Source organism: Pongo abelii, chromosome 1, assembly GCF_028885655.2.
Source record: "Pongo abelii isolate AG06213 chromosome 1, NHGRI_mPonAbe1-v2.0_pri, whole genome shotgun sequence".
Classification (NCBI taxonomy): Eukaryota; Metazoa; Chordata; class Mammalia; order Primates; family Hominidae; genus Pongo; species Pongo abelii.
Window position 1 is genome coordinate 74,975,875 of NC_071985.2, and position 25,738 is coordinate 75,001,612.

General features: G+C 39.5%; 2 protein-coding genes and 1 non-coding gene across 27 annotated transcripts in view; all 3 read right to left on the reverse strand.

Annotated features, from left to right (window-relative positions):
* Positions 1–341: 341 nt before the first annotated feature.
* CACYBP (calcyclin binding protein) lies at positions 342–13,304 on the reverse strand. 3 transcript variants are annotated; one of them, XM_054547351.2, is made up of 6 exons: positions 11,504–13,304; positions 6,318–6,537; positions 4,313–4,409; positions 3,957–4,056; positions 2,442–2,539; positions 342–1,242 (listed from the first exon to the last, which is right to left on the reverse strand). In XM_054547351.2, exons 2-6 carry the CDS (start codon positions 6,421–6,423, stop codon positions 1,086–1,088), a joined length of 558 nt encoding a protein of 185 aa, XP_054403326.1. In that variant the 5' UTR covers positions 6,424–6,537; positions 11,504–13,304; the 3' UTR covers positions 342–1,085.
* Positions 13,305–14,583: 1,279 nt separating this feature from the next.
* Positions 14,584–14,689, reverse strand: LOC112131046 (U6 spliceosomal RNA). Its single transcript, XR_002913203.1, has one exon. It is a non-coding gene; the product is annotated as a U6 spliceosomal RNA (small nuclear RNA).
* Positions 14,690–15,898: 1,209 nt separating this feature from the next.
* Positions 15,899–25,738, reverse strand: part of RABGAP1L (RAB GTPase activating protein 1 like) — an 857,048-nt gene continuing 847,208 nt past the window's right edge. For all 23 annotated transcript variants that reach the window (XM_054551197.1, XM_024245486.3, XM_024245454.3 and 20 more), the window contains 2 exons: positions 22,357–22,554; positions 15,899–21,349 (listed from right to left, as the gene is read on the reverse strand). In XM_054551197.1, the coding sequence (XP_054407172.1) occupies positions 21,197–21,349; positions 22,357–22,554 (351 nt within the window). In that variant the 3' untranslated portion in view covers positions 15,899–21,196. The remainder of the gene's footprint in view (positions 21,350–22,356; positions 22,555–25,738) is intronic.

Consider the following 25,738-nt stretch of genomic DNA (forward strand, 5'->3'; position numbering starts at 1 on the left):
TTTTCCTGTGTGTCTAACGGCTTTTTTTTTTTTTTTTTAAATGAAACAGGTTCTCAATCTGTTACCCAAGCTGGAGTACAGTGGCATGATCATAGCTCACTGCAGCCTTAAACTCCTGGGCTCAAGTGATCCTCCAGCCTTGGTAGCTGGGATTACGGGCGCCAGCCTTCATGCCTGGCTTCAATTGCTTTCTCTGATCTAACTGTGTTGGCTAATACCTCCAGTAAAATATAGTAATGGAGATCACAGGCACTGGTCCTGACTTCAGGGGGAATAGGAGTAATTCCTACTAAAAGCCTGATTTTTCTGACATAATCCTAGACAAATAAATCATAAAACTGTTCTAATGAAGAAAAACTTAACTTTATTGAGCATAGGAATAAATGGGCTTTCAAATTATTTTTTGCTTTATGGTTATTACTTTTATAAACCATCTGATCCACGGCAAAACTAACTGGTACCATACAAAGATGTGTGTCTATTATTGTCATGTTTAGATTTAGTTTCTATTCCACATTCATTGACAAACATATTTAAATCTAGATAGAAACATATTTAAATCTAGATAGAAACACCTGTGATTGAATTAGTGCATGGTAATGCAAGGCATATACATTGCTTAAGGTGGCAATAAGGGGTCAGATGCTCTATAGCAACCTTCAAGCACAGGCACCGATTTGCATTTTATGCAAAACTTCAGGTTTTACTCAATTTTTACACTGGTGGAAGCTGATGTCAGTAACTTAAAGGCAAGCAAATACTTTTCCAGTTCTCAGCTGAACAAAAAATACACACAATGTAGCGTTTTTATTGGGCAACACTTGCTTTTTATATTTCACATAAGAATGCAATATAACCCTTCCTTGAACAAAATGACCAGGGTACTAATAAAACCATCTTTGCAGGAGTGTTTAATAAGCATATTTTATTTAAATAAATCCTCCAGTAGGAAATGGAGAATTCACTGCCTTTACTTTTGTAAATAGCTATCTGTCAAATTTATATATGCAGCTCACCAACATTCCCTTACTGGAAACATCAGTATTTCCACATCACATCACAGTTCCCAAAAGGACTTTAAAGTCTCAAAATTCCGTGTCTCCTTTGGCTTGCTTCTCTCTTGATTCCACCCAGGCTTTATTAATGGTTCGCTTCATATCATCATCTCCATCTTCATAAATTTTCTTTAGAACATTCATCAATCCCTCACTAGGATCTGTTTCAGTGTCATAGGAGGGCTTCCTTTAAAAAGAAAACATATACAACAATGGAGAAACGAAAGCACCGGAATAATTCAGGTTGTTAACATTGGCAGGAAGTAGAGGGAAAGAGGGAAGACAGAGTACCCAAAGATATTTACAATCAAAACGGTACGCACAAATTCATCTTAATGAAAACACACACGCACGTACCAAGCATGCACACACTTGGTGCATGGAAGAGGTCATAAAAATAGTAAGGGGCTATTTTTAGGCACAGGGATTTCCCATGGTTTTTTTTCTTTTTTTTTGAGACAGTCTTGCTCTGTCGCCCAGGCTGGAGTGCAGTGATCTCGGCTCACTGCAACCTCCGCCTCCCAGGTTCAAACAATTCTGTCTGCCTCAGCCTCCCAAGTAGCTGGGATTACAGGCACATGCCACCATGCCCGGCTAATTTTTGTATTTTTAGTAGAGACAGAGTTTCACCATGTTGGCCAGGCTGGTCTCAAACTCCTGACCTCAGGTGATCCACCCGCCTCAGCCTCCCAAAGCGCTAGGATTACAGGCGTGAGCCACCCAACCTGGCCTCCTGTGATTTTTGACAGGTAAAATAAGGATTTGATTTTCTAACTTGTTTTCATTTTTTAAAAGCATGTTTCCTCATAATTTGAAAAAAAACACTTGAGGGAAAATCATAAACATAAACATGGATGTACCCTGAAGCTCATGTATTTTTTAATTAGAAAAACTCTCCTCTTAAGCCTGAGATACACAGTGGCCTGGGTCTTGAATTAATTTAGTCAGTACCTCTAGAAGATGAACTGACCTAGAATGCAAGTATCATTGAATAAACATTTTTAAAAGGTCATTATTAAGAAGGATAAAAATATTTTATCTTTTTCACTATAAACCAGTGACAATGAAAACTACGCATCACAAGCATCTGAGAAATTTAAAACATACAGGGATACCTAAGCCTCTCTCGAACTACTGAAAACAGAGTATCTGAGAATGGGCACAGTTATTTGTATAGAAGCACAACTGCGCCTAGGGTTAAGAACCATACTAAAGAGTCAACCCTTAACTACAAAGACCTTAAAAAGCAACTTGCTAGACGTGCCCTCTTCAGGTAGTTTCTGACAGTTGAAAGCAGAAATATATTATCCATAAAGACAAACTATTAAAAATCCATGATCTCAAACAATACACTAAAATTCTTTAAAAAAATGAAAGTAGACTCACTCTTTTTCTTTGCACTCCTTTTCAACCTGGGTCAGGTAATCCCACCTTGTGTTTTCCACTTTCTTTCTACACAGTATAAGAACTGTATCAGTCTTGACCTGGAAGAAAAGCGGGAAAACAAATACAGCTTAGAAGACATGGAGATAAGCATGAATATTTATAAAACAATTATTTATTCAATTGATCAAGTCCCTAGTATGTACAGACTTATTCTGGGTGCCAGTAATACTTGTATGAACAGGCCAAAATCTGAACATTCATGGTGTGAAAAGACCATAAATAAGTAAAACTTGAATACCATGATATCCTAGAAAGTGCTATCAAGACAAAGCGGGTGTTAATGGGGGTGGGGGCAGGAACTTCATTAGGAAGGCCTCTCTGAGGCAAAATCTGAGCTGAAGCCAAAGGTCAGGAGAAGGCAGTTGGCAGAGCATGTAGAATGGCTCCAAGATGGGATGATCTTGGTGTGTTTGAGGAGCAGGAGGAGTGGCTGGATTTTAGTGACTGAAAAAGACAGTAATATAATAAAAGGGGTCGGGGATAGGCAAGAAACCAAGTCATATAAGGCAGTATGGGGCAAGGTGAGGCATTTGAAAGTGAGAAAGAAGGGTAATGTACAGGTCTTTAAACAATGATCAATACTTCTAGGGATCTTTTGGTACTCTACCTATGGGACTAGTAGATGCAGAAGGGTGCAGTAAGACAGCGAATCCAACTATATTTGAGTATCACCTGTAAGCTGTTAAGTAATTATGTATTACAAAAACAGATGGTAGAATGGCATGTCTATATACCTAACGCATTAAACTTCATTTATTCACTTTAGGCAGAAAAGAGGGACTATATGATTTAGTAAAAATTACAAACAGTAGTTTTTAAAAGACAGTTTCCTTATTTTTATAGCTGCTTCTAACTCCAAGGAGGCTAAGTGCTTAAGACCTCCTTTTATGTATACGAGCATCATGCACAATGCTAACACTAGCATTAATTTAAGCACTTTACATATGGTATTGCACTTCAGTGTATCATTTCAACTTTGTGAAATAAATTATTACTATCGCATAAATGCAGAAACTGAGGCACAGAGTGATTAAGCTGCCAAATGTCACAAACAATAAGCTGTAAACCTGGTATAAAACTCAAGTCTCACTCTTAACTACCTTCAAATGTTTACTTCCTTCCTGATTTTAATGGAATATTCTTACAATAGCCTATTCTTCTACAAAAGGAGTTGGCAAATGTTCTCTGTCAAGGGCCGCACAGTAAATATTTTAGGTTTCATTTAGGGCCATATGGTCTGCTGCAGCCACTTAACTCTGCCATTGTAGCACAAAAGCAGCCACAAACAACACACGAACAAATAAGCCTGGCTATGTCCCAATAAAACTTATTCACAAAACAGGCAGCGGTCCCTGTTACAGAGGACAAATTCATTCCAGTTCATCTCAGTTCTAAAACAGCCAGGTTCAATTTGGTAAGGTTTCACAATATTACAACCAAAAAAAGCACACTCACTTTTTTTGAACTGCCTTCCACAGAGATGGGTTTCAAGAGATTGTTCACAATCATGGAGTAACTCTTCCCATTTAGATTCTTTACCAAAAGATCAAATGACCTGCAACACAATGGTGAATACATCATCTTTCTAGTTCTATGAAAGGTACTCTTACTCCATAGTTCTTGTGGAAAAAAAGCTGCTGGCTTTATTTCAGGGTGTGCATTTGGCCAGTTAACGCTCACCTCTTCAAAGTAGTTGTAAAGGATAATTAATTCTAAATTTAAGAATTTTAAAAACTGCAAAGAAAAGAGTCTCAAGATAAGGCAATGTTGACTGTTAATTCACTGTCTTTCCCATTATAATGAGAACTCACCTCTCTGTGAAATGCACCTGCACATTCTCAGTGGGAACTTGATGAACTCCAGTTAACGTAATGTAGATTTTCACAAACTTATCTGACTGATCCCATCCTGGCAACAACAACAAAAGATGGGACGTAAGTAAGCCTCTGAAACTATCTTTAGAACAGCAAATGCACATGGCTCATAACTCAGGAAAGTAAAATTATGAAAATCCAGTCATATAAACATGAAAAAATTTGAAATGTAAGAAATTTTCTAGGTTGAGAAATGGAGCCTCAAAGCAGTTAAGCACTCTGCCCAAAGTTAGGCATCTAACAAGTGGTAGAATTCAGATTCAAATCCAGGTTTCTGAATACAAAACCTAAGCTCTTTTTATCCTTCAGAATAAAAATATGATCACTAAATACATTCTTTAAGATTAGTTCATTTACAGCTTTTATGGAAACAATTTTGTCCGACATCTAAATATTGGTAGTTCTCCACTAAGCTGGATGGCTAAGTATCAATACTAATTCCATAACCATTTCTACTTCTGTAAGTAGTCAAACAAATGGAATCCTAGCTCTCTTAATTCCTTTCCAGGGCAAAGTAGAATGTAAAAGACTCCAATTCTTCATCCAAATCTGACAAACCTACTGGTATCTATTAAATGCCATTTCGGTATGTATTATCAAACTACCAGCACGTCTCTAACCTAGAAGAACTCTGTCAACATAAAAGACATATATATACACTTCACAAAATACCATCACGTTTGTAGAAAATTAAAAACTTCACAAAAAAGCATCTTGTTTATCAAGAATATATACATACATATCCCTGACTATTGCTCACTTAGTCCTATAGAATAGAAACATGCCCCATCCTCCATGACGTTTTTCACATTGCATGCCTCTATCAAAACATCTCATGTACCCCATAAATATATATACCTACTATGTACCCTCGAAAATTAAAAAGAAACATAGTGTTGATGAAAAAAATGCTCTAGTGGGTTCCAGAGAACTTCATTTATTAATAGTTTCTTTCCATTCAGTCAGTCCATCCTCCGGATTGACAAGTTTCTCCCTCAACACAAATCTATGTTCCTGGTTAAAATACCATAATCCTCAACACCTTCAGACCAGTTTCCTATACTCAACTGAGTACACGGTGCAATTTCCTATAGTACTATACAGTACATCTCTTAAGCACGACATACACATGCTTTTCACTATAACAATACTCAAAATAGATCATGCCTTCCAAGTCTCTATTCACATCCTCTGCTAGTGCTGTTCCGTTCCTTTTTGACTTGCTGAACGTACGACTCACCCTTCACACTAAGATCTCTCTAATTCTCCCTGTTCCTCACCTCCAGAATTATTTCCTCAGCTATGTTACCTATTATGTGCTAGACATTATTAACACAAAGAAAAACAAGACTGTCCTTGCTCCAATGAGAGCTCATCACTCATATTCAAGTTGCGCTGCCGCCAAAACAAAAAACTGTATACATCATTGAAGAAAAACAGTATTACTACATTATTAAACTATGAGTTATACGTCAATGTCCCAACCACAACATGAGCAAGGATTGGGTCTTAGTCACTGTTGTGTATCCGTAAGTCAAAGCACAATAGTGATACACATTAGGTGCTCAAAAATATTTCCTGAATTTAACTGGATTCCTCTCCTCAGTTAATTGTGGTGGCTGGCAGAGTGAAACATAAAACATGATTAAAAACCACCACCACCACCACCAAAGCTGTGCCTCATATATACTGAACAATTTCAGAATAAGTTTCTTCCTTGTTGTTACATTTTGTAGTGAATCACCTTACTCTTGTTAACAGCTTCTAGAACGCGTCCTTTCCTATTTATATCTAAAAAAAGTTTTATTAAATAAAAACTGATGGGTCTTGCTCCAAGCCACCAAAAACACAGACTCAAAACTCACTGGGGATGAATTTGTTAGACCACTATAAGGAATAGGTTGCTCGGAGGCAGAACTGGCTATAGGGAAGCAAGTCATACCATAATTACTGATTTTCACCGTATAGCCCGTTGTAATGGGAGCAACCACAGCAGCTGGTTTTTCATTATCAAGAAGTTCTGCTTTCTTCTGTGATTTCTGTTGCATCTTGTTCTTGATTTCTGTCTCAATCTTGGATTTTTCAGCTGTAAGGGCATCACGTACTCTTTTCCTAGTAGCCTTTTCCAGCAACACCTTTACCTCTTCTAGATCTTTCTGTAGCTGTGTTAAGACAAAAAATAAGTTAGCTATGATAAATAAGGAAATGGCTTGATATTGTGCTTATCACTCATTTCAACTTACTGAAATAAGCACTAAGAATTAAGAAGTTCATCTAAATTTTCTAGGATTTAGTTGCAACTTCAATTCTTCCATCTGGCTTATTAACTGTAATTAACTCAAGCTTCTTTTCAAAAGGAAAACTTTGAACAATCTTGAACAAACAATAAATAGGTCTTCAAACCTAAATTTTCCAGTTTATGTTTTAAAATATTTACAAGAAACGTCTGCAACCTAAAAAGTAAAACAAAGAAATTTTTTTTGACAAAGGGTTCATAGATTTCCTTGTAACATCTAATCCAAGTGTCATTAGATGTCAGACACTTTTAAAATATTTAAGAGATAAGAGAACATGCAATGACCGTGGTAAAATGCTTTTATAGCAAACTTAACTGAGGTAATGAATGTTCCACTTTCTGTCACTGATTGGTCTTCATTGATCTTCCCACCTCAAATACCTCGCATAAAAAAAGTCTTAATTTTTAAGACAAAAGATTAAAAAAATTTTTTTCTGCTTTTGAGGAAAAGTCTTGCTCTGAAGCTGGGTCAGTCTTACACTCAGAAGTGTAGGAGGTGGTTGCACAGAAGGTGACAAAAGACCGAAAATGCAACATACTCTTGGAAATTATCTTTTGAAAAAGCCACCACGTTCTCGTTTTCTTCTCTTGCCAATCCATCATCTATTAAAGTCTACTACTTTCTACTTTCTAGAGATAGAGGCAACATTTTATGAAATTCAAGAGTTAAAGACAATGTTAGAAAATTATTGAGCCTAAGTTTTTTTTCCCCCAATTACCCTCTGACATACTGCAAATACACAAGATCTTTCCAAACAGCTGTTTCACTTTTCTTACAATAACTTTACACTCTGGCTTGACACTAGCAACTTGACCAAAAAAATCTTGTGTCACAGCTTGATTATATCAAAAGCTCAATTTAAAAGTCTTTTAGTGCTTTATAACTCAGAATATCAGACGCACAACAGAGTTTGAAAGCCTGTTTCTTAATAATCTTATAAAATGCAATAACAGAACTAATTCTTTTCTTTTACTACAAGTCTTTTATTATCTCATTTAACTCAGATGCCCTAGTTTTGCCTATCTATAACAGATGACATGGTATAAAAAGTTCAACTCTGGCCAGGTGCAGTGGCTCACACCTGTAATCCCAGCACTTTGGGAGGCCAAAGCGGGTGGATCACTTGAGGTTAGGGGTTCGAGACCAACATGACCAACATGTTGAAAGCCTGTTTCTACTTAAAATTCAAAAATTTGCCAGGTGTGGTGGCACGTGCCTGTAATCCCAGCTACTCGGGAAGCTGAGGGAGGAGAATCGCTTCAATCCGGCAGGCAAAGGTTGCAGTGACCCGAGATCGCACCATTGCACTCCAGCCTGGGCAACAAGAGCAAAACTCGGTCTCAAAAAAAAAAAAAATCAACTCTGCCCAACCCTCTTGTCCACTCTCGACCCTTCCAAGAACAGCTCATATTACTACGACAAAAAATCTTGCAAACTCACCTTTTGAGCATAGAACCAAGATGTTTCAGTTCAAAGTAATATTTTTATTGTAATGGTTTCAAAAAAACGCTGATTCTACAACTCCTAATTCATAATAAAAATATTGAAATGTAAAATGAAATATATTAAGTCTAAGCAAGAGGTTTTGCTTTTTGACTGAAATAGGAATACTTTATCTAGCAGAATCAGAAAGGTACTTCGAATTAGGCAAGGGATTCCCCCAATGGCTGGCTGAATTCCCAAGCCCTCTTTATTGCCAGTTTTGACTCTAAAGTACTCTTTTTATTATAAAGTATCCACTGAAAAAACTTAAAACTGAGGCAGTTCCTCAGTTCTGTTATTGGCAGACTTGAAACCAACAAAGGTGATTCCTTTGATGCTTTTTCTGCACAAATACTTTAAGATGTCCTAGTTTCTTATCTAATTTATCATGTAATTTTCCTTGCCTTCTTGGCATGTATTTGTTTTACGTATATAAAAATTTTATTTCCCTTTTATCCCTACCCATAATGCATTCAAGCTTTATCTTCCTATTTCCTAATTTTTCACTAGGAGGCATTAACACCAATGTGCCTCAAAAATGGGCAAAGGAATTCAACACACATTTCTCCAAAGACACACAAATGGACACCAAGAACATTAAAGATGCTCAACATCTTCATCATTGGGTAAACGCATATCAAATTCCTAAGATGCCACTTCACACCCAGTAGGATGGTATCATAAACCGAAAAAGAAAAATAAAACACCCCAGAAAATAACAAATGTTGATAAGGATGTGGAGAAACTTTCGGAAGCTTCAAACATTTCTTGTGGGAATATGATGCAACCACTCTGGAAATAGTCTAACAGTTTCTCAAAAAGTTACCATATGAACCAGTAATGCCACTCCTAGGTATATACCCCAGAGAACTGAAAACACATCCACGCAAAAAACTTGGATACAGTACTCGCTGCAGCATTATTTATGCTAGTTACGAAGTGGAAATAAGGCCGGGCGCCATGGCTCACACTTGTAATCCCAGCACTTTCAGAGGCCGAGGCGGGCGGGAGGATCACTTCAGATCAGGAGTTCGAGACCAGCCTGGCCAACGTGGTGAAACCCCGTCGCTACTAAAAATACAAAAATTAGCCGGGCATGGTGGCGCGCGCCTGTAATCCCAGCTACTCAGGAGGCTAAGGCAGGAGAATCCTTTGAAGCCGGGAGACGGAGATTGCAGCGAGCCGAGATTGCGCCACTGCACTTCAGCCTGGGCGACAGAGCGAGACTCCGTCTCAAACGAAGTGGAAATAAATATCCACAAACGGATAAAAGGATAAACACAATGTGCCATATGCATATAATAGAATATTATTTAGCCATAAAGAGCATGTGTACTGATACACGCTACACCATGGATGAACTTGAAAATGTTAGTGCTAAGTTGAAGGAGCCAAAAAACAAAAGGCCACATACAGCGTGACTCCATTTATATAAATGCCTAGAATAGGCAAATTCACAGAAAGTACAAGATGAGTAGTTGTCAGGGGCTGAGGGAGGAATGGGAAGCAATTGTTTAAAAGACATTTAATGGTTTCTTTTTCGAGTGATGAAAATGTTCTGAAACTAGACAGTGATCGTGATGGCTGCACTACACTGTTAATATACTTAAACAAAAAACAAAAAACAAATACCTGAATTGTACACTTTAAAATGGTTAAAAACTTGAATTTTATCTCAAACAAAACAAAAATCAAGTGCCCTTAAATGTATATTTCTAAGTACCTAAACTGAGAACGATCCCTACTTTCAAGAAGACTAACACTGAGCTATCCACCTGCAAGACTGTGAAGTTCTCTCCTAGGGGCACATAGTACCCAAGACCTACCTTAAAAGACTTGTCACAAGATACCCAGATTAATACTGGAACACACAAACCTCAGTTTTTCTTCATTTAAAGAAAAGATTTTGAGTTTAAAAAACAAAAACAAAACAAAAAAAAGCCTGGGATTCCCCAGTACTTGTTTTCATAAAGGAAATCTAGTTAATACACACCCAACACTTAACTGTGAATAACTGTCCCGTCTTCACCTCCCACTTATGCCAGGAAATGAGCAATACAAGTACTATCATTCCAATTTTCTAACTGAGCAAACTAAGTCTCCACAAAATTTAATTCTCCAACGTTCAGAGTTTACAGAGCTTTCACACAGGCCATTCGCTTTCTTACTATTAATTACAACTAACTTTCCAAGTTATTTATCTTAAAAATCACATACAGCAGATTGCTGTTTGCCAATCACTGACTTAAACACCTAGAAATCGTATTTTTTTAACAACCCTATGAAATGGATGCTACTGCGACACACAGAAGCTAAACAACTTGCCCAGAGTAACACAGCTCCTCGTGTGTAGAGAAAACATGACTAAGAGAATTCAAGTGCTAGCACCGAGAACTCACCTTCCAACCGCCCTCTACCAAGAACGACCCTCATGTTTGCACCCAGCTTTGCTTGAATGAAGCTTCCTGTCCACTGGCTGGGAAACCAGGGCAGAAAGGGCCTGAAGAACACGCGCAACGGGCCGCTCTCCCAGACCCACTCCCCGCACCGCCTGCACGGAGAATCGCCGCACACCCCCGCTCGAGCCCAGCAGGCGAATGGGGTGCGAGGTCGAGGGGAAGCGCTTGGGAGCCGACGGCGCAGCAAGGGGCGAGTGAGGTGTCCCCCGGGAAGGCGGCGCACCGACTGCCGCGGGACCGGGTCGCCGCAGGGCGGCTCAGCCCACGGAAACGGCGGTGGGGCGGGAGGCTAGCGCTGCAGCTCCAGCTGGGGGGCATGAGGAAGATGGGGCCGGACCACTTACCTCTTCTGAAGCCATGGGGGCTGGGTCAGGCCGAAGTCCCGAGCTGCAGCCGCGCAGAGGAAGGAACAGGAAACGCCGCGCCGAGCCCTCAAACCGAGCGCAGACGCCTACCCGCACGAGTCGCGGCGCCGCAGCCTGCGCCCACACCGACCCTGCGCAAGACCGCGGCCCGCCTTCTGCACGCGACGGATCTGGAACCTTCGCGAGGCAGCCGCCGCCACCGCCCACCGCGAGCACGCACAGCCCGCCAAGCCTGGCTCCACCCACCCTTCCCCGCCTCGCTGAGCCTGGCCTCACCCCTCCCCGCCCCGCCGAGTCTGGCTCCGCCCGCCTGCCGAATCTCCTAGCAACGCTCAAGTCTCGCGAAGGAACCGGCAATCCGAGAAGAGTAATGTCTTCCTCTCCGCTCTGACAACTTTGTGTATTATAATTTGACCGCGTTGGGCCACGCTGCGCAGTCGCAGCTCGGAACCTCTGCCTTAACCCAGCCCCGGAAATAACGTGCCGATCTTCGGAGTCCAAGTCGGAAGTTGACTAGAGAGTCACCTGCTTTCGTCCGCTCTAGGACACCAGACACACCAGGCCGCCATGTTGTGTAAGGTTAGTCTCTCGGCCTCTGCGAGAAGAAGGCAAAAAATGGGGAGGAGCAGCCTGGTTACTTTCAAACGAGAAAGAACGGATATGTTAAGCGTGGAGGGCTCCTAATGGTAACGGTTTGATTTTCAGTGAGTTTGGCGCGGTGGAGACGTCACCGCGGTCTATCAGCTCCGACGTGGTGGCGTCATCACTGGCCGCCGTAGGAGGTGGAGCTGCGTTGGCCCCGTGACCGGGCCCCGTAGCGGAAGCCCGGGTCAAGGCCCTAACAAAAGGGCCGGCCTATGGCCACAGTTTCAGGCCCTGCTTTCTGTCATGGACTGTTGAAGCACAATTTCCTGGTGCTTTCGCCCCTTTCACCGACCATTTCAAGAGTCCGTAGTTCTCGCCTGGGTTTGGATTCGGTATAACTGAGCCTGTTTACTATCAAAGAAAATGGTGAAATGTCTTCTGGAGACGATGTTCTCTTCTGGTTCTAACCCTGTCACTCAGTGAGACCCCCAGAGAAGCCTAGTTTTCAGATTATTCTAGTCCTTGGCAGGCTCAAGATGTCAACAACACGGTTGGAAACAACCCCTGAGAGGTCACATTAGCCCGCACTCAGCTTTACAGATCGTCCAAGGCAGCGACCCCTGAGAGGTCACATAGCGCGCAGTCAGCTTTACAGATCGTCCAAGGCAGCGACCCCTGAGAGGTCACATAGCGCGCACTCAGCTTTATAGATCGTCCAAGGCAGCGATTAGAATCAACAACTCGGAGAGGAAAAAAAGCTGTTAGCGAAATGGAGGCTGACCATTATCTGTAGTAAAGAGTCGGAAGTACAGTACAAAAATAAATTACTGAAAGGCAACATGCGTGAATTTCACACAAAAAAATGAAGTTGAGGGAAAGAAGCTAGACATGGAAGAGTTCATATTGCGTGGTTCCATTTAAAAACTAGGTGTTAATGAGTATAGTGGGGAGGACAATGACATGAAAGAGCCACCAGGGGGCTTTTGAGGTTCAGGTAATGTTTCTTGATTTGGACACTGATTATAGATAGGTGGGTTCACTTTAGAAATCTCATTTAGAAATAGTTGTAAACGTCTATTTATGTACGCAGTTTTTTCTGTAGATTATGCTTAAGGCCCGGCGAAGGGGAATTTGCCCAGGTAATGGAAATATTACACCGATACATAGAATTGTCAAAGTTCATGGGATGAACTCCTAAGAGCTGTGTATTTTATCGTATAATTTTTTTTTTAAGTGTCCAACCAATAGCCTGGAATTATTAAGTACATAATTAAATAAAAACAAATATCATGGACCTAATGCAGTGAACAGTTACCTCGTTCTCTTAATTGCTCAGGCTAAGGACTCATACTTGAGTCTTCTGTCTCAGGCCTTACATCTTGTAGAACAAGCCTTACTGGCTTAATCTTCAAAATATGTAGCGAATTAAACGACTTCTCACAACCTCTGCTTCTACCACCTGACGGGGTTTGGGACATGCTACCCAAAAATACGGCACCTAGACATATTGAATACTTTAAACTGAAGGAATTTGAGAAAGAACATATGCAGGAATGTCTCTTTCTTGCACCTTTCTGCTCTGAAGCAGGACGTAATACCCTCATGTGAGAGTTGCCCTGTCTATACCTGGAATAAAAGTAACATCTTTATCTCTGAAAACACAGGGACGTAGAGACGAATATGAACATCAGGCCTTGCTAAGTTTCCCCCAGTTTATTACCCTTAGATCACAGTCTTTTAGCCCCATCACATTTTCCCACAATTCTCCATTCTTCTTCAAACCTACTCTAAACAACACTAAGGTTAACTATTTATTTGGGTCTTCATTTCTTTATGAAGTTTCCATGTTATGTAAAACTAACATTAATATTTATGCTTTTCTCTTGTTAATTTGTCTTTTGTTACAGGATCCCCAGCCAATGAGCCTAAAATGGGTAGAAGGAAAAGATATTTCTTACCCTACGCACCCAGGTCCAAGTCATCATTATTTTGTCTGAAATTTATCTTCCTAACTGATTTCTGTGCTTCCCCATTGTGCCTTTAGAGTTAGTTTTCCACAGAGCAGCTCGAGATGTCTTTTCAGATCATTATATCCCTTTGCTTAAAAACCTCTAACAGCTTCCTGTTAGGCTTAGAATAAAGTACAAACTCCTTAATGTGAACTTGAGTGTTTTACGTATCTTATCTCACCTTTATGAGCTTCATGTCAGAACCCATCTCTCACCACTCTTCCTTCCCCGCTCCCTGATTTAAACAGTCTGGCATTTTTCTTATTCATTGAACCCACTGGGTTTGCTCTTGCCTCCAAGTCTGTACCCACCTTTCTCTCCACCTGTAATCCTCTTCCTCCAGGTCATCACACAGATCGTTTCTTCGCTCTATTTAGGTCTTTCAGAAGTAACACTAAGGGAGGCTTTTCCAGACAATATTATGCAAATATAAATGGACATGTGACAAATACTTTATTCGACTCATTAGTTACTGAGAGTGTATTTGAGTAGCCAGGTATTTATAGGCAATTTAACAATATAATGTTAGTATAAGGTGGCAAGGTTAGATACAAACCTGTTAATGTCTCACAGGGTAATAAACTATAACTTTTGGTGTTATCTGTTCCACTGGAAAGGAAGTAGGGATTTGCATTCTTACTGGACAAAAATCTACAAGTTAATGTATAGATTCAGTATAGGACTTTTAAATCAATAGCGAACAATGAAATGAACAAAGTACAATCCCCTAGTCCTTGGTTTGACACTGAAAGGACATGCCACTCACCTTTTTGCCTTGTTTCCAAAGTTTGGAATAACTTTCCTTTCAAAATGAAATTATTTCTCATTCAGTTGTCCTATTGCAGGCAGCCTTTACTGCTTCCCCCAGTTACTGTACCTGTCAAGCTTACTCATGATTTCCTAACTGCCAAATTCAATGGATATTTTGAATTTTTAATTTTTTTTGCTATGACTCGTACTGTTCCCTTGGGGCTTGTCAGCAGATAAAGAAATGACCTTCTGGGGACTGTGCAAAATATGGAATGCTTAATGAATTTGTGTGTTATTCTTGTGCAGGGGACACACTAGTCTTCTCTGTAGATTACAGTTTTAGTGTATGTGCTGTTGAAATGAGCACTTCTGAGTAATTTTGATTGTTTTACTTTCTGTGTAAAATTTCACATTGTTTAAAACACCAGATGGGGGCCAGGCATGGTGGCTCATGCCTGCAGTCCCAGCACTTTGGGAGGCTGAGGCAAGTGGATTGCTTGAGCTCAGGAGTTTGAGACCAGCCTGGCCATGTGGCAAAACCTTGTCTCTATAAAAAATAGAAATATCAGCCAGGCATGGTGGTGTATGCCTGTAGTCCCAGCTACTTAGGAGGCTGAGGTGGGAGGCACTTGAGCCTGGGAGGTGGAGGTTGAAGTGAGCTAAAATCACGCCACTGCACTCCAGCCTGGGTGACAGAGCAAGACCATCTCAGAAAACAAACAAAAAATACCACATGGCCAAATGAAAGATGTCTGTGGTCTGAATTTGGGCCAAAAGCTGTAATCTTACAGTCTTTGATTATTTTTTAATACACGCTGAATTCCAAGAGGAGCTGACCAGTCTCTTGGGATTTCACTTAGGTTCCATGGATTCCCAGAACAAAATGCAAATGCAAATGAGATATGATTGGGATTCTCTGCACACTTTCATAAGTGCCTCTGAAGTTTAGTTTGAATTATATAATATCTCCTACTTTGCTGTACCTTAAAGGACTAACAGCAGCTACCTGACCCAGGATTAGCCAATCATATTTTTTCCAGAATTTGTAATTGGAACAATTGAGATGGTAGTCTTTTGCTGGTAGTTTGAAGAGAGGATATGTAAACTTGGTAGCTGTGTACTTAGAAGCAGAGAAAGCCTGTTTTCAGAGAGAAGAATGAAGCAGGTAAGTGTCATCTGGAAGGACAAGCAGAAGCACAATTATGGGAATAGTTGCTTTCAGAGTCCTGATGGCATTCCAGCCCCTTGTCCCAGTGCCAGTTCAGGCCCAGGTGTTTGGCCTTTGGGTCCTATGATACAGATATCCTATTTCCTTTTAATTAATTGCCTCTTAAAATTACTATTATTAAGCTAGCTTGCAAGGGTTTCTGTTACTTGGAATCAAGGAACCTCAATAGAGAGGAAAATAAAGCACTTTGTGGTGGTGCTGCACAGGGTATCATTTTGCGGGGTATATACTGTGTGTTTTCTAAGTTGACTGGAGTCTGGGGTCAGGTGTAAGAAGTGTTACATAAACATTGGGTTCAAATGAGTCAGAAAAAGGCAACTAAAAAAAATAAAAAAGACATACATGGACTTCAGAACAAATGTTTATTACTGCTTAATGGGGCCAAAGGGGCAACACAAAGCATTGAAAACATCACTGGCTCACAAAAACAGTCACCTTGTTACCTTCTCAGTTGCATTTGTTTATTTCACAAGGCTTCATTCACACATAAAAACAAGATACTAATCCAATTCAAGTTCATAACGATTATAAAAGTAAACATTTGTTGGGACAATGTACAATAAATTGCACTTCTTAGACAAGCATTACATTTACATTTATAGAGTGTACTATACATAATACATGGAATTATGGAAACATCTAATTGGTCATTGTTTATAGAGGAAGAGGCTGATCACTAACGTTTATTTTGTAGTTAATTAGTACTGTTCAGACTAATCAACTCCTTTATTCTAGAACCTGTTTTCATTAGAGATGCCATGGACAAAATAATGGAATTCATAAAAATAGACAATTCAGAATCTCTACTACCTCCTCTGCAAGGGAAAGGTAGGAGTTAGAAAGAAAGGAAGTAGGGCTGACTGAGAAACTTTGTCCCTCATTTGAACTAAGGATCCATGCATTATGCAAAATACCAAAAATAGAGAAACTGATACAAAAGGCTTTTGGGACATCTTGGATCTGGGACCATCTCCAGCCTTATTCTTGTGCTTTCATGACACCAGAGTCTTCCGATGCATTTATATTCTCACAATTCAGTCCGTATATTTTATCCCATATATAATATATAGTTACTAAAAGTTATACAGTTTAATGGAAAAGATTTTACATGTTAACTAATTGCCAATGAAAAAGGAAAATAACTTAAAATGTTCACTTTCTACTCAATGATTCTTTTTTCTTAAGCTTTTCAGAATACCACTAATGACAAACCAGAGATGGAGGTAGGAAGAATGGGATATATTAATGAAATGTTTTTATAGCAGGCAGCAAATTCAGGTGGAGATAAGCTTGACATATATAGTCTTTTAGATGCAAACTGAGAAAGGAATGCCAGACAGCTGACTGCAGTCACTAAAATCTCCTATATGTCCACTCTTCTCATTACAACTCAAGATCAGCATCTCCTATTGAGGTGCAGCCAAGGTTGAAGTCCTCATTTTGGTCACTTTTGAAAGATAAAGAATTTGCTAAGGTGAAGGGCTTTGCCTGTATTAAATGGAAGCCATTATGAGAGAGGAAGAATGTGTTGGGACAGTTCTAGTTCAGTGTGACTATCAGCATGGCAGTGAGAAAGAGTTTTATATCAGGTTGTAGGAAACAGGCTGCAGAGCTGTGGTCTGGCGTTCTGGCTTTCATCATCATCTCCTGAAATCTCAATGTGTATTTGGTTGTGTGGTACCCAGGTAAACAAAAGAAGCAGAGATATTCTATATAAAATTCTTCCAATTAAACACACATACAAACCTAATAGTGTTCAAATCATACAACAATTTCTTCACTCTCTCATTTGTAATTGGAGAAAAGGAGTATTTTGGAGTGTTTTTAAGGGCAAGTTACATAACATAATCATCTTGCTTATCAAGTAAAAGTGTTCTTTCCCAGAAGATAAAACAAAACCAAGGCATTTAATTTTTAAAAAGTTTTTTTTCCCCCCCTTAAAGGGGCCCCCTAATCAGGCAGGTACCTAAGTGTTTGATGCAAAGGTTGGTGGGAGAGTTAGTAGACAGATTTTACTGAAAGTAAAAGAAGGCTTAAACCCCTACATCAGTTAAACATGTGATTCTCCTTCTGGGTGACTGGCTCACTACTTTAAAGATCTAACTCTATCTCCTCTGCCCAAATCTGTATTGTTTTCTGTTGGTTTTCACACTTCAGCTAGGATATAAAGCAACTAGTTATTAACTGGAAAATATTTTAAGAAAATGGAGCAGGGGTTGGAGAAAAATAAATATTAATACACCCTAGGAAAAAAATGAAACAAGATACATACTATTAAATATCCCCACATCCATACAAAGGTTGCTTTTCTACTTAGGACATTTCAGAAAGCAAATGAAGAAGAAAGTACTAATTTAACAGCTGGGAGAGGGGCAGAAGACACTGGTTGAATGGCATTCCTATTAGTGTTCCTGATAGGCACTCATAAATAAACAGAACATTAAGTAACTGAGAATTTCTTTGCATTAAATTATATGTAACTAAATAAAACCAAATTTTGACATGGTTCAGGATGTGGGAAGCTAGCAAACATATGCACTGCAAAATCCAGCTTGGTTTCTTTCAGATTTAAAAACGTCTTTAGATTCTCAAGATATAAAAGCTGATGAACTGAATTATGAAGTTGAATTTCATTCATTCAATTTTTTCTGCAGAATTTAATGAAAATAGAAATAATCAATTCTTAGATACTGCAAATATTAGATTTTCAGAGGAATGTTTTATACAGAGTGCATCCTAGGAAAGGATGAAAAACACTAGTATGTTTTGAAACTTTCCTGGATATTTGGCTGCTTAATCTCTTCTAAATGAAATTCAAGAGAAGAGATGCAATTCTCAAATATATCTCAAGTGAAATTAAAACTAGGAGTTACTTCATGCTGGGATTCATGAGTTTTCCAACAATAGACAGTGAAGGACATATTGTTTGGAATATTGCTATTATAACATATTGTATGAACAATCATATCACATACCAAATTCTGAATTTTCTTTGTTTCTAGTCTTTACTATTGCTGCTGACTCAAAGGCATTGCACTGAAGCAGAGTTTAGGCTTATGGTACCAGCAGGCATACCCAAGTGTGATATGGGGCTGGAGAATAAAAAAAAAAAAAAAAAAAAAATGTATTGCCCTCGTAATCTTTTGAAAGAGCTAAAAGAAAACTCGAAAGATGGACTTATCAAACTTGAGAGGTATGTACCTGGTGATTTTTCGAGACGGAATTTTGCTCTTGTCGCCCAGGCTGGAGTGTAATGGCGTAATCTTGGCTCACTGCAACCTCTGCCTCCTGGGTTCAAGTGATTCTCCTGCCTCAACCTCCCAAGTAGCTGGGATTACAGACACCCGCCACCACGCCCGGCTAATTTTTGTATTTTGTAGTAGAGATAGGGTTTCACCATGTTGGCCAGGCTGGTCTCAAACTCCTGACCTTAGGTGATGCACCCACCTCGGCCTCCCAAAGTACTGGGATTACAGACGTGAGCCACCATGCCTGGCCAGGGGGAATTTTTCTCTTTAAAAGGAAAGGGATTATGAAGTTGAACAAGGTCTTTAGATAAGGGATTGACCTAGAGCCATTATGTTTCTCCCTCACCTACTATTATTTAAAGAAAATTATGCACTTTAGGCATTCTGTGGAATGTACTTATTTTTGTAAATTGAAACAAGCTCTGTACAGAACTATGAAATTCACAACACAAAAGAGCATCTTTAATTTAGCTGGCCATTTGATAAGGCAACTGCACAGGGCTTATTGGAATCAAAGCGTAAAGTACCAGTAAAGCTAACAGCCTATACTAAATGATTTACAAAAACAAGTGCCAAGATAACATTTTCTAGCTATTATATTTTACAAAAAAAAAAAAAATTAGCTTATCTAGACCACCATGTAGAGAATGTTAAAGCCAACATAGACACTTGGAATGCTGGGTTATGTTCCTTTTTGTTAAGAAAATAAATTTTGTAATGAAAGATGTCAGAACAACAACAAAAGATTTATGTAAGAAAAGTATTATCTGATGAGTATAACATAACAATCACATCAGTTTTATGGGCTGTAGAGAATATAAACACAGATGAAAGGGATTTCACTTTTTAGAACATAAAAGATCATTTTAGAGGAAAAGATCCACTGTGAGCAACTTGGTGCATCCTCCTGGGGTGTAGATGGCTCTTATTTGATTCTTCTAAGGGTGTGTTACTTTTAATTGCAAAATATGGCACAGATGAGAATCATTCCTGCACTACAGAGTTTAAGATTCTTTGCAAATAATATGTTCAACAATGAGGCCAATGATGAATATCAACAAATGTTATTGTACATATCTAATAGTAGTTTGGTTGGTGTGAAAGGATCAGAGGCCTCCAAAATAGTCTATAAAATAAAAATAGTTTTGCTCTTATCAAATAATTTCCTGCAAGGACTATTTTTATAGGCATGTTAAATATAATTGAAAAAATATTTCCACTAATTTTTAAACAATAGCTTTACCTTTCCATGAGATAAGTATTTCTGTAAAGGTTTTATATTCAATCAAAAATGTTACAAATGCATTTGTATCTCTTTATGCGTACGAAGGACACATTTTCAGGGAACTACAGAAATCAGAAAAAGTTGCCCAGCATTAAACTAAGATGATGTGAGCCTGACCTCTAGTTCCCATTTCAATACTATGTCCTTTAACAAAGTTACAGTATTGTTAGTGTTTCCTTAGCAAGTATATATCAACGTTAAATGAAATACTCTGTCCCTGGTTCTATATTCCACTCTATTCAGCACAATGGCTGAACCTGGGGCTTTTTAGGCGTCTCTGGTAAAGGCTCCCTAAGTCTGTAAGGCGCAATATCCACCTTTAACTTTATAATTGCCAGAAGTCACATCTGTGTCCATACTTAGGCATACTTAGGAACTCACAAGTCCTATGTGGAGTTCTTAAAAGGATCTGTTAGAATACCACAGCCCAAATGATCCTAACCTACACTTATTAAAATCTCAGTTCCTTTTACCTAGGGTATAATCTGAACAGCCCGTCTATTCCTGGCATTTCATTTCCAGATGTACCGAACAGAAAATGAAAGTAAACCAATGATCGCTGATTGGTTCTTTCCTTTGGACAGGATTATCACTCCCCTGGGAATCAGGCTCAGGAGGAAACCTGAGAGTGGTCATGCCTGGCCCCACAGTGTGCTTTATCTGAATAAATCCTGAAAACTTAAGATGTTTAGGTTTCAATTTTTTTTTTCCTGTGACAAAGATCTTCTTATCACTTCAACCTTGGAATAACAGATGTCTCCATTTTTATGTAAGATAAAAATAAGTATGAATAATTAGTTCTAAATAAAAAAGCATTTAGTTCTGAATTACTTATTTCCAACTAAACATCAGGCAAACAAAATAATGTGTTAATACTATGATGGATCTGAACATGGCCTTCCATGAAGCTGGAAAATAGGTATTCAACATAGAACAGGTCAGTTTAAATAACATCCCTTTGAAAAGTGTCATACAAGAAAGAGTGAGAGCTACTGAAAGATTCTGGCTTGTTTTCTGGCCTCCTTGACTTTCCTTCAAAGGGACACCAGGAAGAATCCTCCCAGATTTCCATTGCTTTGAACATTGTGCTCTTGTGCTTGGGTAAGGCTGGAACTATGTGCTCTCCTTGGGTGGCTGGGTGACCGGTGCTGGCTGCAATGGCTGGGTGCCCGTGGCCGTTTTGATAGAGTTCAGGGTTTTGCTAAACCAAGAGTTTTTCGCAGCTTGGATTTCATTCATAAGGGCTCCTCTCTGATGTTCAAGTTCCTAATTAAAGCAAGAAAATCATCTGAGTTAAATAAATGTTTTCTCTTTGCCAATAAATAAATAAAAGTGTGCAGCTTTTTGGAGTCTCAAGGTATGTGCTGCCAATTTTCCTCCCACAAAACCCAGGAGAGATTGAATTGGCTTCTTAGTACAAGGATAAAGTTAAGAGCTAAAAGATTTATCAAAAATCTAGAATCTGTGCCTTCTTTCAACAGTGAAAGAAAACCTCATTTTATTCTTTTTTTCCCTGCAAGTTAGGTCCAAATTTAGGTTTAGGTTGCAACCCAATATAACAGGTTTAAAAACCACAAATAAATGTAAACATATGGATGAATTTTTACTGATAGTATAAGCATGAATGAATTCCAGTTCCAAAGAAATAGGCTTTGCCCTAAGAATGTCCAAGGTCAGAGCAGACACATGGTGGAAGCTGGCTGGTGTGGAGGCTGGCGACATGGCAGCCATGGTGCTGGTAGGGATCACTGGGAAAATGAAATGAAGAAGAGTCCATCAGAAGCCAGGACTATTTCTAATTATATTATGCTCCAATATGGAGAAAGATAATGGGGAAAGGGGTTTGACAAAATGAGCTAAAGATAAAAAGAAGCTCTAAAGGAAAGAACGGGTGTCAGCCAACGTGTGACTCTCAGGGTAGACACAGCAGAGGGGGTTTGGTTTTTCATTTTCAGGATCAGCCACTGAAGTGACCACATTCTGTGAGAAAGGATGTAAGCAAAAAATCTCAGGGTAAAAAAAACAAACATATGCTTAATTAAGTTCCCATAAGATATAGTTTTAATTATTAAAATTTCATTTAAAATTATATATTTGTTTATATCAGCGTTAAGAATACATGATATAAAATGTGATTATGCAGGACACATTAGCAGACAGAAAATGTATTCATCATACAATTCTGACCTACATAGGTATATTCTGAAGTACTAGAGTATCCTGGACCATTAATTGTTTATTCTTTCTTCTTGTTCTTTTATCAAATCACCAACCTGAATTTTACACTTGGCCTCCACCAACTGCAGTTTGGTTTGTGCCAGTTCCAGTTCCATCTCTCTCAGCTGCTTCTTAAGTGAGTCCTTCTCATCATCCGTTTCAATTCCCTGGTCCTCTCTGCTTGTGGCTGCTAGTTTCAAAGCACCCTCCTTGCTGAAAATGTCACTGCAGTGTTTGCATGCCATCATCTTACCCTAAAGTATCCAAAAGAGATAACCAACATCAAACTATTCCATAGGCTAAATCACTTTCTGAAACAATTTATGACTTTTTTAGATGCTGCTTATTGTCATGGATGCAGGCCCATTTCTGAAAGTTAATTATTTTTCTTGTGCTGCAATCAAAATCATTAGCCCGAACCCAACTATCCAAGATGGGTGCTCCTTTTTCCTGAAGTATCTCTAGAAATACCCTAGAAATAGAAGGTATTGTAGCATCTCTTTGAAATCTGTTCTAGAAATTTTATGCTATCATTATTCTTAGTAGATGCCAAGCCCCACACCAGATGCTTTACTTGCAGTATTTCACTTAATCCTAGAGCAACTGTATAAGTAAGCACTATCATCATCCTCATTTCATAAAGAAAGAAACTCAGAGTTTAAAGAACTTGCCTATAGTAGACTGAGGAAGGTCATCATGACTAACCTAAATCTACCCTTGCAACAAAGCACATGTCCTGTTGTTGAGTTTTAAGCAAAGAGGACCCCTATTGTTTAAAGTAATAAAAGTAACTCCGGCCGGGCCTGGTGGCTCACGCCTGTAATCCCAGCACTTCGGGAGGCCAAGGCAGGCAGATCACAAGGTCAGGAGATTGAGACCAGCCTGACTCACACGGTGAAACCTCGTCTCTACTAAAAATACAAAAAATTAGCCAGGCGTGGTGGTACCCGCCTATAGTCCCAGCTACTCGGGAGGCTGAGGCAGGAGAATCTCTTGAACCCGGGAGGCGGAGCTTGCAGTGAGCCAAGATCGCGCCACTGCACTCCAGCCTGGGCAACAGAATGAGACTCCATCTCAAAAAAAAAAAAAAAAAAAAATTAACTCTACCACATGCCCGCATTGCCAATCAGGCACACAGCACTAAACAACAGCAACTGTTTTCCAGATAATAGTACTGTTGTTTTCTTAAAGTATTTTCAAAAATAATTCAATAGAGATAAAAGATATTACATGCTGTTTCTACTTTGATGCCCTACTGCTACAACAAGCTCAATGTGTCCATCACCGTGCCTATCCTCCTCTCTTCACACACACAAAAAGCAACTCTCCACCACACTTCTGTGCCACTGGGCATGTCTCCACCATTTGGGCCTGAAGACTTTGGATCATCTTTTCATTAGCTCCTCTTTCATCCCATGTCCAGCTGACCATTAATTTCTTCTTCTCGGGCCAGGTGTGGTGGCTCATGCCTGTAATACCAGAACTTTGGGACGCTAAGGTGGGTGGATCACGAGGTCAAGAGAGCGAGACCATCCTGGCCAACATGGTGAAACCCCGTCTCTAGTAAAAATACAAAAATTAGCTGGTCATGGTGGTGCGCACCTATAGTCCCAGCTACTCGGGCGGCTGAGGCCGGAGAATGGCGTGAACCCGGGCAGCAGAGCTTGCAGTGAGCCGAGATCGCGCGACTGCACTCCAGCCTGGCGACAGAGCAAGACTCCGTCTCAAAAAAAAAAAAATTCTTCCTCTGACATGTCTGAGCTCTTGCCATTCCAGGCCAAATTCCTAGGGGTCAACTTCTCAGTACTCACTGGCTTCCTTCTCATCCCATCCATAAACAACTCTTCGTATTCCTTTTCATTAATATTCATTAGACATGTAAAAACAAAACTTGTCACTCTCTTACTTAAGAACCTCTGAGAATAATTAGCCCAGTATAGGCATATTGTAAATATTTGTTGTGTATTTACTGTTGACTAAAAATGTTAAAGAAATAGTTTTGATCTGAGTCTTAAATGATTAAAAGTTTACCAAGCCGGCTAAGTAATTTTATTAGGTTGAACCACCTGAAGAAATAGATTGATCACATAAGAGGGAGGATGACATTTCAGCAAAGAGAACACCACCATGTGCAAAGACATAACACCTTCAGATAACTTCAAAGAATTTACAATGGCTTAAGCAGAAAGTGATTCAACAATGAGCGAGATGAAAGATCCCTGTGGCCAGGTCATAAAGGTCCTTAAATACCATGTTGCTGAATTCTGATTTTATCCTACAGAAAATGTATTCATTTACTCTACCGAGCCTGGTGCTACATGTCGAAGATAGAGCAATAAGTTTGACAGAGCTGCAGTCTGGCAGACCTGCTAAAATGTGGTGGATACTGCTGATTCTCACCCAATATCCATTTCTCCTTCTTCCTTACTAACAGACCCTGAGTTTATTTGAGCTGGCAGTGTGTCTAGATAAAAGGTGACACTCCCTAAATTCCCTCAAAGCTGCTATGTAAGCAGAAGTTTAGAGGGGAGCTTCTAAAAAGGCTGCTTAGAAAGAGCCCACCCAGGGGAATGAGGCCTTTATATCCTGCATCTTCTTTTGGACTAAAATTCTGCCATAGAGTATGGGTGTGATGGTGGGAACTCTAGTTGAAAGGATTGGTTTTGGGCTGGGCACAGCGGCTCATGCCTGTAATCCCAGCACTTTGGGAGGCCGAGGTGGGTGGAACATGAGGTCAGGAGTTCGAGACCAGCCTGGCCAACATGGTGAAACCATGTATTTTGTATTTTCTACTAAAAATACAAAAATTAGCTGGGTGTGGAGGCGTGTGACTGTAATCCCATGTACTTGGGAGGTTGAGGCAGGAGAATAGCTTGAATTTGGGAGACAGAAGTTGCAGTGAGCCGAGATTGTGCCATTGCACTCCAGCCTGGGTGACAGGGCGAAACTCCATCTCCAAAAAAAAAAAAAAAAAAGAAAGGATTGGTTTTTAGGTGACCTTGAGGATAGAAGTCCACATGAAGATACAGGTCACTAATGACTGATTAGCTTGGGTTACTAATGACACCAAGGATATACCTTTCTAGTCCTAGGCTGCTTTTATTTAAAATAATCAACACCTTTTATGTTTAAGCCAATGCTATTTTGGGTTCCCTATATGTGGCCAATCGAATTCTGCATTGATACACAGAGTGATAGTCAAATATCACTTTATATTTGGGAACACTCATTCTGATTATAGTGTAAAGGATGAACTGGGGGGTGATCATGACAAAAGAAGGTTATTACAGAAAACTGAAAAAAACAAAAACTATTTATCATACCAAATGAGATAGGAAGAAGCACTAGAGAAAGGGGAGGTAGTATAGTCTAACAGCTAATGTTATTGACTTTAGAGTCTGACTTCCAGGCTTAAATCCTGGTTCTACTAGCTGTGTA

Coding starts and splice junctions, on each gene's coding strand:
- CACYBP (XM_054547351.2), bottom strand. CDS start 6,423: ATGCAACAGAAATCACAGAAGAAAGCAGAACTTCTTGATAATGAAAAA. Junction 4,057..4,312: donor CAGGTGCATTTCACAGAGAG/GTGAGTTCTCAT, acceptor ATTGTGTTGCAG/GTCATTTGATCTTTTGGTAA. Junction 1,243..2,441: donor AAGGAGTGCAAAGAAAAAGA/GTGAGTCTACTT, acceptor TTCTTTTTAAAG/GAAGCCCTCCTATGACACTG.